The sequence below is a fragment of the Aquarana catesbeiana genome, linkage group LG08 (genome assembly GCF_042186555.1).
Source record: "Aquarana catesbeiana isolate 2022-GZ linkage group LG08, ASM4218655v1, whole genome shotgun sequence".
Taxonomy (NCBI): domain Eukaryota; kingdom Metazoa; phylum Chordata; class Amphibia; order Anura; family Ranidae; genus Aquarana; species Aquarana catesbeiana.
Window position 1 is genome coordinate 93,487,275 of NC_133331.1, and position 12,320 is coordinate 93,499,594.

Below are 12,320 nucleotides of genomic sequence, written 5' to 3' on the forward strand. Positions count from 1 at the left end.
ACCCCCGCCGCTATTAGAACATATCGAAAAAAATATTGAATGTCACTGGCAGCCCCTCCAATATTTTAAGGCAGAGCACACTGTATATATCTTTTCCAAAAACAAGCATTGTAAATTGCTATTTAGAGCTGTCTTCAGGCCGGTCATGTGACTCACAGCCACTGTACAGCTCCGAGAACCAGGCATCTGCAGGAGAGGCTGAGCGGCCATGTGATATCCCCGGCTGACGTCAAAGGGAGATCACAGCCCCTCCTGCAGAAGCCATCCATCGGAGCCGAAAAGCGGCTGCGGGTCATGTGACCAGCCTGGAGATAGCTCTAAATAGCTATTTAACACTTGTTTTTGGAAAAGATATATACAGTGTGCTCTGGAGGGGCTGCCAGTGACTAATTAGTGTGCATTAACAAACACTTTAAGAATAGCCACTCCCCTTTTTTCAAGGAATCAAAAGTAATTGGACAATTGAATCAAAAGCAGTTTCATGGCCAGGTGGGGGCTACTCCTTCATTATTTCTTCATCAATTAAGCAGGTAAAAGGTCTGGAGTTGATTCTAAGTGTGGTATTTGCATTTGGAATCTATTGCTGTGAACCTATATCATGCGTTCAAAGGAGCTGTCCATGCAAGTGAAAAAGGCCATTGTAAGCCTTCAAAGACTAAACAAATCCATCAGAGAGAAAGCAGCAACATTAAGAGTGGCCAAATCAACAGTTTGGTGCATTCTGAGGAAAGAAGAAAGCACTGGTGAACTCAGCAACATAAAAAGGCCTGGACAACAGTGGTGGATGATCGCAGGATCCTCTCTGTGGTAAAGAAAAACCAATTCACAACATCCAGACAAGTGAAGGACACTCTGCAGGAGGTAGGCACATCATTGTCAAAGTCTACAATCAAGAGAAGACTTCACAAGAGCAAATACAGAGGGTTCACCACAAGGTGCAACCATTCATAAGCCTGAAGAATTTGACTTTACCAAAAAACATCTAAAAAAGCCAGACCAGTTCTGGAAAAGCATTCTTTGGAGGGATGAAACTAAGATTAATCTGTACCAGAATGACGGGAAGAAAAGAGTGTGGAGAAGGCTTGGAACAGCTCATGATCCAAAGCACACAACGTCATCTGTAAAACATGGTGGGGGCAGTATGATGGTATAGGCATGCATGGCTTCCAGTGGCATTTAATAATGATGTGACAGAAGCAGCCAGATGAATTCTGCAGTGTTTAGAGATACATGTATACTGTCAGCCCAGGTTCAGGCAAATGCAGCAAAGTTGATTGGACAGTGCTTCACAGTACAGATGGACAATGATCCAAAACACGCTGCAAAAGCAACCCAGGAGCTTTTGAAGAAAAAGAAGTGGAATATTCTACAATGGCCGAGTCAATCACCTGATCTCAACCCAATTGAGCATGCATTTCACTTGCTGAAGGCAAAACTAAAGGTAGAAAGACCCACAAAGAACAACTGAAGACAGCTGCAGTTAGAGCCTGGCAAAGCATAAGAAAGGAGGAAACCCAGTCTTTGGTAATGTCAATGGGTTGCAGACTTCAGGCAGTCATTGCCAGTAAAGGATTCTCAACAAAATATTAAAAATAAACATTTTATTTATGATTATCTTCATTTGTCCAATTGCATTTGAGCCCATGAAAATGATGGGACTGTGTATAAAAATGGTTACAGTTCCTAAAATTTGTACTTGAGATTTATGTTCAACCCCTGGAATTAAAGCTGAACGTCTGCACTTTAAATTCATTTGGATCAGTTCCTTTTTTATTTGAATTCTGGTGACATACAGAGCCAAAAGTATGATTGTGCCTGTGTCCGAATATATATGGACCTAACTGTATTCAACAGATTTCATAGTGCCTCTATATTCACCCACAATAACCTACCACTCAGCTGCTTGATATCATATCATCTTGAAGTTCTATCAATGGTAAAACAAAGTCGATGAGGTATTCCCACCCTTCAGAGTTAGAGAATAGCTTAACTCAAGCATTTCCTATATCAAGATATACTTTACCAAGGTGAATATGTGTCATAGAAACTATTTATTCATGCTGTAAATCCAAATCAAAAACTCCTAGACAAATCTGACACATATGCTAGTATGAGCATAACTACACACTTTAGATGCTCAGTGGCATTCCAGCAAAGGATAGGCATAGTAAAGACCTCATTTTGAAACATCCGAACAGAGAACAGTTATAGCATACACCAGGTATCCCCCAGTGGGGACCTTAAAGATCCTATGGATAGCCTCCCTGACGGTACTGAAAAAAATACAATATTTCTTTATCTAACCTTTTTTTTTGTTTTGGCATCTTAAAAATCCCATACATTGCTCCATTGATTAAAGGCATATTTACCCAGTCTGCATCCTGTACTGTGGCAGATCTATCCAAAAAGAGAAAAATCCTCTCTTACCGTAGTAGCTCCCTAATAGAGATACAAACAGCAATAAAAAACATAACAGAAGTTGAACCCATTGCCACTATTTTAAAAACTAAAAAAAAAACGAAACTGCAATTACTTGAATCCTGCATGTTTAGGTTGCCTTTCATATAAGAATCTTCTCGATTCCCCTTCATTTTCAAATGGAAATTAAACAATGAATGCATTACTAATATTACTATTACCACTCCCTCAATTTAAATCCTCTCAAGAAGTAATGAACACATCTGTTATCCTAGAAAAGTATAATGCAAAAGGATAGCCCTAACATTGAATATGGTGAAAGGCCAAAAGAGGAACCAGAATTGTAACAAAGGGACCTGGCTCTGGTGCTTCTCAGTTGCATGATCTCTGGATCTTCAGATGAGGTCTTCAAGTTTGGAATTGCTAGCATATTTCTTAATTTCAAACTATGGCTCTGTTTCACATTTTTAATGCTGTGCAGAATGAAATCTTGTGGCCTGCTCTGTGTCACATATTTCAGAGCTGTTTAGTTGCTCTGTAAACTCCAGTACACATGCCAGGATTGCTTAATGTGTCACTTGGTCAAAGAGCAAAGCATTTCATAAACATTTAAAAATATGCCCAGAATCCAAAGTCTGCATTGAAAAGTCAGTCTAAGGGGATGGAATTTTCACAACAGTCCTGCAATTTAACATGGCCGATAATACGATATATTAATTGAATGTTCTTTCTTTTTTTTATGCTGCATGATTTACAGTCTACCTTATTTCAGCTGCAATGCAATTAGCAGCAACTTTTTAACACCTCTATAAATGCATTCACAGTTTAATTTCCCACTGATCGCAGCTGCTCATTTGGTTAATGGATCTTCAGACACAACACTTGCTAAAAGTAGGAAAATTCTAGTGTGGATTCTTGGGAAGCAATATTGTTTTTTTATAAAGCATATAATATGTTAAAGTGGTTGTAAACATCAGACTCTAAATATTTACAAAGCATATCCTTCTATAGTGTGTACTTGTCTCAATTAAGAGCACTAAGGGGGTTATTTACGAAAGGCAAGTCCACTTTGCACTACAAGTGCACTTGGAAGTGCAGTCGCTGTAAATCTAAGGGGTAGATCTGAAATGAGGGGAAGCTCTGCTGATTTTATTATTCAATCATGTGCAAGCTAAAATGCTGTTTTTTATTATCCTTGCATGTCCCCCTCGGATCTACAGCGACTTTACTTTCAAGTGCACTTGCAGTGCAAAGTGGATTTTCCTTTAGTAAATAACCCCCTAAGTGTCATTTGTGTCTGCTGCTTTGTTCCTCTGCTATTAACATGAATCACTTCTGACAAGTTTTCCTGACACCAAGAGAAAAATGGTGTCGGGAAGGAGCTCCAGCTGATTGACAGCCTGTGCTGTGTGGAGGACGGTGTGTCCCCTCCAATCAGCTCTCAGAGCTCTCCTCACTGAGCTCTGCCGAGTGGTTTCTGGACTTTGAATGGATCTATATAGATAAACAGGTACAACTTATGGAGGAGGTTTTGTTTCATCTCTGTGTATCACCTTAGGCCAGTCACTTCAATGCTTATATGTAAGGATTTACAACCACTTTAAAGCTAAAGTTCTTAATTTTTTATTCTTAAAATCATAATAGTTGAACTTTATGAAAAATAGTCTTTTTGACTGGAAGTGATTGTGTTTGCGGTGGTTTCAACTGCGGGCATTCCTTATTCTGGGTATAGCTACCAGGCTGTGTCTGACCATACAAGCAGAAATTAGGCAACGTAAGCTCACATGTTTAAAGCCCACAGGGCACATTTATGCATGGCTAAAGCTTTCAGATCCAGTCATTTAGCAGCAGCTAGACCACACTTCTGCTTTTGTAAGGAATGTAAGAAATTTTGTGTTATACACATCACTGATATCTTTGGAAGTAGCAAATGGACAGGAGAGCTGCATGCACCCATACATGAGCCAGTCACAGAAAAATAGATCCAAAGCAGCCAGATGGAATTTGCAATTAGCCTGCGTATTTTTAGATTATTATCATTTATTATAAATCTGAAGATCTCCACAAATACTAACCATACAGGTATCGCAACTCTCTTAGGAAATCAGAGGACAGAAATTTGCGAGTGACCATTGTTGACTTGTTTTACAGTTACAGGCTCTAGTGCTGTCACCCCTATCCTTGGTTTACTGCCTAGTAAATCACTGACCTGAAACAAGCATGCAGCCACTGATGTCTGCACAAGTCGAAACTGCTTGCTGTAGGTCATTTACTTGCTAGGTAGTAAACGAAAGATCCAGATGGCCGCACCAGATCCTTTACATTATAAAAACAATGGCACTTTCTATATTTCTACCACCACAAGCTCACTTCAAAAGCACAATTAATCTCTTGTAAAACAAATTGCACCCATTGTCTCAGGGTGCTCTGAAATGGACCACCACCCTCCTTCTGGATATCCTTCAACTGAATAATCAAAGAAGCTGAGTTAAGGTGAAAAATTGTCAGCCGAACAGCACCACCTGCAACCAATCATATGCAGGTATCGGATTCCTTTAGGTATTAAAGTGGTGTTCCGGCCGAAATTATACTTTTTAAATAAAAATACCCCTATAATACACAAGCTTAATGTATTCTAGTAAAGTTAGTCTGTAAACTAAGGTCTGTTTTGTTAGTTTATAGCAGTAGTTTGTTATTTTATAAACTTACAGCAGGCCGTGACCATCTTAAGTGTGGGCATCTGAAGCCAGACTGTATTTCTTCCTGGATCTCATCCTTGCAGATCTTGCACATGCTCAGGGCAGCACAAGCAGTGTAATAGGTTTCAGGTCAGGTTTCCATAGCAACGGCACTGTCAGAGGAAGTTGCCGTCCCTTCCCAGAAGGCATTGCAAACAGGAAATGATGCGATGGGCCACGGCCAGGGAGGAGGAAGTGAAAAATGAATACAGCAGATATACAGTAGGTGCTGAGAAAAATTTTTTTAAAATATCCAATTCATTTACGGTTCACAGTTGAGGGATGCTGAAGAGTTGTAAAAGTGAGTGGAACTCCACCTTAAGACAGCCAGTGGGGCTGACTGGCAAGATATAATACCTGTAGCAGGGGATTTCTCCATCACACAACCAATATGAATATGGGAAAGCGATACTTATGTTGGTCTCAAATGGTTGCCCATGAATGGGCCCACAACCTGTATATCCAGTATGAAAAAGGAATTTTTAGAAGAAAGGCAGTACAGCTCTGTGGGGATGCACAGTGAAGATGACAGGTTTAGTGCTGAAGGTAGTATTTCATGAAGAACCATTAGTAGAATGGTCATTAGCGAAGTACATTTTTGAACGGACAAGTTTTAAAAGAAATAAAAAAAAAAGCATTACAAAGCTTAAATGATGTAGTGATCGCTATTTTTTCCATTGATCTATTTTTAAAATTATACATTAATTGTAACACATTTGAATTGAGAGTTCTGCTTTATTGTGGTTTTTAATGTGGTTTTTTTATATATTTTCTTATTCAGTGTGATCAGGACTAAAAATATAATTTTAAAAAATAATTTCAAAATACAATTCTTAAGCATGTTTTCAGTTTCTTAATTTGTTAAATATGAAATATTGTCTAAATGTCTATGGTTTATGGTCCAGGCTCCTTCTAATGTTTTATAAGATACATTTAATTCGCTGGAGAAGCATGTTGTTTACAGATTTCAATAGCTGAAGCTCATACCACACACACATAGCAGAATTAGTGAGATGGGCAACCTATAGCCCTTTCCACATGTTTTTCTGTATGGCTTTAAACAGACTTTGATTTGAAGAGTAAAAGTCTGAAACTGAGAATTATTTTCTTTAGCAAACCCATAATGTAATATGAATCCACAGTCCTGGTTGCATCCTGTACTAAATGTTTATTTTTAAAGCAAACAATTAGAATAAATAGAAAAAAAAATTGACAATTTCAGTTTAAAATGTGTAAACCCTTATTGTTACCCTTAATTGTAGGAGATGTTCCAGACCAGCTGCAGACACCATTAAATGTTGTGTTTTTTTTTTGTTTTTTTTTATCATTAGGACGTGAAGACATTTGCTATACCTTTATCATGTGAAGATGGAAGAGAGAAGTGCCCATTTGATCCAGTTATAGGGTACACTGGCTTTCTTATTGGTAAGATTCATTCTTTGTAAGCCGCACCCATCCCGCACATACTATCCTAGGTATATTGTTTCTCATGCTAGGGATTAGGGATGAGCTTCGAGTTCGAGTCGAACTCATGTTCGACTCGAACATCGGCTGTTCGCAAGTTCGCCGAACAGCGAACAATTTGGGGTGTTCGCGGTAAATTCGAATGCCGCGGAACACCCTTTAAAAGTCTATGGGAGAAATCAAAAGTGCTAATTTTAAAGGCTTATGTGCAAGTTATTGTCATAAAAAGTGTTTGGGGACCTGGGTCCTGCCCCAGGGGACATGGATCAATGCAAAAAAAGTTTTAAAAACGGCCGTTTTTTCAGGAGCAGTGATTTTAATAATGCTTAAAGTCAAACAATAAAAGTGTAATATCCCTTTAAATTTCGTAGCTGGGGGGTGTCTATAGTATGCCTGTGTTTCCCGTGTTTAGAACAGTCTGACAGCAAAATGACATTTCAAAGGAAAAAAAGTCATTTAAAACTACTCGCAGCTATTGCATTGCCGGTCCGACAATACACATAAAAGTTCATTGATAAAAACGGCATGGGAATTCCCCACAGGGGAACCCCGAACCAAAATAAAAAAAAAAAAATGACGTGGGGGTCCCCCTAAATTCCATACCAGGCCCTTCAGGTCTGGTATGGATATTAAGGGGAACCCCAGCCAAAATTTAAAAAAAAAAAAAAAGGCGTGGGGTCCCCCCAAAAATCCATGCCAGACCCTTATCCGAGCACGCAACCTGGCAGGCCGCAGGAAAAGAGGGGGGGACGAGAGAACGCCCCCCTCCTGAACCGTACCAGGCCACATGCCCTCAGCATTGGGAGGGTGCTTTGGGGTAGCCCCCCCAAAACACCTTGTCCCCATGTTGATGAGGACAAGGGCCTCATCCCCTCAACCCTGGCCGGTGGTTGTGGGGGTCTGCGGGTGGGGGGCTTATCGGAATCTGGAAGCCCCCTTTAACAAGGGGACCCCCAGATCCCGACCCCCCCCTGTGTGAAATGGTAAGGGTACCATTTCACAAAAAAACTGTCAAGAATGTTAAAAATGACAAGAGACAGTTTTTGACAATTCCTTTATTTAAATGCTTCTTCTTTCTTCTTTCTTCTATCTTCCTTCATCTTCTTCTTCTTCTGGTTCTTCTGGATCTTCTGGTTCTTCCTCCGGTGTTCTCGTCCAGCATCTCCTCCGCGGCGTCTTCTATCTTCTTCTCCGCGTCTCCTCTTCTGACGGTTCTGACGGTTCTTAAATAACGGGGGGGCAGGGCCACCCGGTGACCCCGCCCCCCTCTGACGCACGGGACATGACGGGACTTCCCTGTGGCATTCCCTGTGACGTCACAGGGAAGTCCCGTCAAGTCACCGTGCGTCAGAGGGGGGCGGGGTCACCGGGTGGCCCTGCCCCCCCGTTATTTAAGAACCGTCAGAACCGTCAGAAGAGGAGACGCGTCATACAGCGGGAGCCTCCCTCCATGCCAGCATGGATGTGGAGCGGCCCGGAGAAGAAGATGAAGAAGAGAAGAAGATGAAGAGAAGAGCGGGAGCCTCCCCCATGCCATAGGTGCGGAGCGGCCCGAGGAGAAGAAGATAGAAGACGCCGCGGAGGAGATGCTGGACGAGAACACCGGAGGAAGAACCAGAAGAGCCAGAAGAACCAGAAGAAGAAGAAGATGAAGGAAGATAGAAGAAAGAAAAAGCATTTAAATAAAGGAATTGTCAAAAACTATCTCTTGTCATTTTTAACATTTTTGACAGTTTTTTAGTGAAATGGTAGGGGTACAAATACCCCCTTACCATTTCACATGAGGGGGGCCGGGGTCTGGGGGTTCCCTTGTTAAAGGGGGCTTCCAGATTCCGATAAGCCCCCCGCCCGCAGACCTCCACAACCACCGGCCAGGGTTGTGGGGATGAGGCCCTTGTCCTCATCAACATGGGGACAAGGTGTTTTGGGGGCTACCCCAAAGCACCCTCCCAATGTTGAGGGCATGTGGCCTGGTACGGTTCAGGAGGGGGGGGCTCTCTCGTCCCCCCCTCTTTTCCTGCGGCCTGCCAGGTTGCGTGCTCGGATAAGGGTCTGGTATGGATTTTTGGGGGGACCCCACACCGTTTTTTTTTTTTTAATTGTGGCGCGGGGTTCCCCTTAATATCCATACCAGAGCTGAAGGGCCTGGTATGGAATTTAGGGGGATCCCCACGTCATTTTTTTTTTTTAATTTTGGTTCAGGGTTCCCCTGTGGGAAATTCCCATGCCGTTTTTATCAATGAACTTTTATGTGTATTGTCGGACCGGCAATGCAATAGCCGCGAGTAGTTTTAAATGACTTTTTTCCTTTGAAATGTCATTTTGCTGTCAGACTGTTCTAAACATGGGAAACATGCGCCCCTTTACAGGCATACTATACACACCCCCCAGCTACGAAATTTAAAGGGATATTACACTTTTATTGTTTGACTTTAAGCATTATTAAAATCACTGCTCCTGAAAAAACGGCCGTTTTTAAAACTTTTTTTTTGCATTGATCCATATCCACTGGGGCAGGACCCAGGTCCCCAAACACTTTTTATGACAATAACTTGCATATGAGCCTTTAAAATGAGCACTTTTGATTATTCATGTTCATGTCCCATAGACTTTAACGGTGTTCGCGTGTTCGAACGAACTTTTTTCCTGTTCGCATGTTCTGGTGCAAACCGAACAGGGGGGTGTTCGGCTCATCCCTACTAGGGATTTATGTTTGAGGTTTAACTTACCTTTATTTTGTCTTCCCTAGTTCTTGTATTCCCCTTCATCAATATGTTGATTTTTTTTTTTTTATTTGATCTCTGTGCTTCTCTATGAAATGTAGGTAGAACACGGCCAGTGGAAGTTGCTGACAGGGTCCTGTGAATGGCTTCCTTAAAATATCACAGCACCCTGCCTCAGTACTTCTCCTAAGAACCCTGATGCATGCAGTGAATTGACTCTTGGGAGCATTTATACAAATATCAAAATTCCTTGATGAATGGATGTCAGTCTGGAGGAGTGGGCATTCCTGGTCAGACTGTGTTTGTATGTAGACTGCCCAAGCGAATGCCCATATGTAATGCGGAATCTCCATGATTGAAAGAACTGAAATCCAATAAGTGAAAGGGATGGGCTGGGGACAGTTATGCCGGGGAGGACAGGACTGAAATTATGCTGGATGTCCTCTAGCCAGGAAATAACATTGGCCATATCTGACTTGCTGTAGCTTTTAATGCACGGTGTATGAAGCTTACAGTGTGCAGTGAAATCAGAGTAATCATTTTCAGAAAAGGGGAGGAGTCTCTACAAATGTGCATCACTGAGTTCAGATGTAATGTGTATTTCCACTTTTGCCACCAAATTGGGATAGCACCTATTTTATATTTGTTACATGTCTCCATTCACATAACATAATTTAAAAAAAAATATTTTAAAATTGCATCTTAACTTTTTTTTGGATGTTTCGAAGCTGTAGTTACCATAACTAGCCCTATCATAAATGTGCAGGCAGATCTTCCTTTTCAATTGAATGGAACACTGTCCTAAGAAAAGGGTTAGGATGTAGAGTCTGGGTGTCTTGCATTTTATGGAAATAAGCAATGTTATAATCATGGGGAACTTCAACTATCCTGATATTGATTGGGCAGTTAGAGCTAAGCACTCAACAAAGGCTTGTTTCTGAAATGGGATGCAGGACAATTTAATGAGTCAAATAGTGGAAGCCCGAACTAGAAATAATGCTCTGCTGGACCTACTAATTACAAACAACCCAGAGCTGATTGAAAATGTGGAAGTAAGGGTTAACGTAGAAATCAGTGATTGAAGTGTAATTACGTTTGCAATGAATTATAGGAAAAGGAGACACAGGGGTAGGACAAGAACACTAAGGCTGCTTTCACACTGGGACCGGCGTTGACGGTAAAACGCCACTAGATTTAACAGCGCTTTACCGCTGTTTAAGCGGCACTATTCGGCCGCTAGTGGGGCGCTTTTAATCCCCACTATCGGGCAAATAAAGGGTTAAATGCGCCCGTGTAGCGCCGCTGCCAAAGCGCTTTGCAGCCGCTTCGGCAGCGGTGCCCATTCATTTCAATGGGCAGGGGTGGTGGAGGAGCGTATATACACTGCTCCTTCACTGCCCCAAAGATGCTTGCAGGACCTTTGTTAACATCCTGCCAGCGCATCGCCCCAGTGTGAAAGCACTTTGGCTTTGGCTATTTTTAGCCCAAAAGCGTCTGAAAAATGCCTCAGTGTGAAAGGGGTCTAAATTTCAAAAGAGCCAACTTTACTAAGCCGTGTTCCATGCTACTACATGATACCTAATAGGATCAAATTATTGAAACAAAGAACACTGAAGAAAAGGTTGTGCGACGCTCTACCCAAATTAATGTCCTTTTTTTTCCCACACAAATAAAGCTTTATTTTGGTATTTGATCATCTCTCTCTCTCTGCTTTAAACAAAAAGAGACAGACAATTTTGAAAAATAAAAAGCCCAATATTTTTTTTTACTTTCTGCTATAAAACTTATCCAATAAAAAAATTTAAAAAATCGAATTTCTTCATCAATTCAGGCCAATATGCATTCTGCTACATATTTTTGGTAAAATAAAATTCCAGTAAGCGTATATTGATTGGTTTGCGCAAAAGTTATAGTGTCTACAAACGATGGGATATTTTTATGGAATTTTTATTTATTTATATTTACTAGTAATGGCGGCAATTAGCGACTTATAGCGTGACTGCAATATTGCGACGCACAGTCGGGACACTGACACTTTTGACACTTTTTGGAAACCAGTGACACCAATACAGTGATCAGTGCTAAAAAATATGCACTGTCACTGTACTAATGACATTGGCTGGGAAAGGGTTAACATCAGTGACGATGAAAGGATTAATAGCGTTCCTAGCCTGTGCTTTACTAAACTGTGGGAGGCGCTTGTACTAGGAGAAGGCAGAGATCCGTGTTCCTGCTTATCAGGAACACAGGATCAATGTCTTCCTTTGCTGACAGAACAGCAATCTGTCTTGTTTACATAGGCAGACTGCCGTTCTGCCTGTGTAATGAATAACCAGCGGGTGCTAGCAGACATCGAGTCTATTGTACCCGCTGATCGGCTACCGCTGTGAATAATCACAACTGGAGCAGGCTTCCGGCGACGCACTTGCGCGCCCCCAACCCGGAAGTGCTGAATTACATACTAGGTACGTGATTCAGCACAGGAGAGCCGCCGTTTATATACAGTATTCGGTCAGCTATCAGTTAAAGACATATTAAACAATGGCATCAGTGCATTCCAGTGGGCAACATATACAGTATAAAAGAACAAAAGTAAAATTTGAACAAGTAAATACTAACGTAAAAAGGCACATTAATGACAAAAAACTTTCTTTTAAAAAAATATCAAAGGGTCTCCTCATCGGCTTTCCAAAACTACAAAGAATGCAAGAGTGTGATCAGGGCAGCTAAAATAGATTACAAGAGACATATTGCTGAGGGAAAAAAAAACCCAAAAAGTGTTTTAACTATATTAATGGTAAAAAGGCAAGGTTACAACATGTTGGCCCCATAAAAGCTGATCAGAGCAAGTTGCATACAAGTGTCAGGGAGAAGGCAACTGTGTTTAATACATTCTGTTCCTCAGGAAAAAAGGGGGTATAATAAACAATAGAATAACATTAAATTGAATGTAACCTTGTGGCTGGCAGAGACTAGT

The 12,320-nt window shown here is 41.2% G+C and overlaps 1 protein-coding gene across 2 annotated transcripts in view; it reads left to right on the forward strand.

The window, feature by feature from the left end:
* Positions 1–12,320, forward strand: part of SEMA4G (semaphorin 4G) — a 309,056-nt gene that overhangs the window by 183,833 nt on the left and 112,903 nt on the right. For both annotated transcript variants that reach the window (XM_073596158.1, XM_073596157.1), the window contains exon 6: positions 6,488–6,581. In XM_073596158.1, coding sequence (XP_073452259.1) covers positions 6,488–6,581 — 94 coding nt within the window. The remainder of the gene's footprint in view (positions 1–6,487; positions 6,582–12,320) is intronic.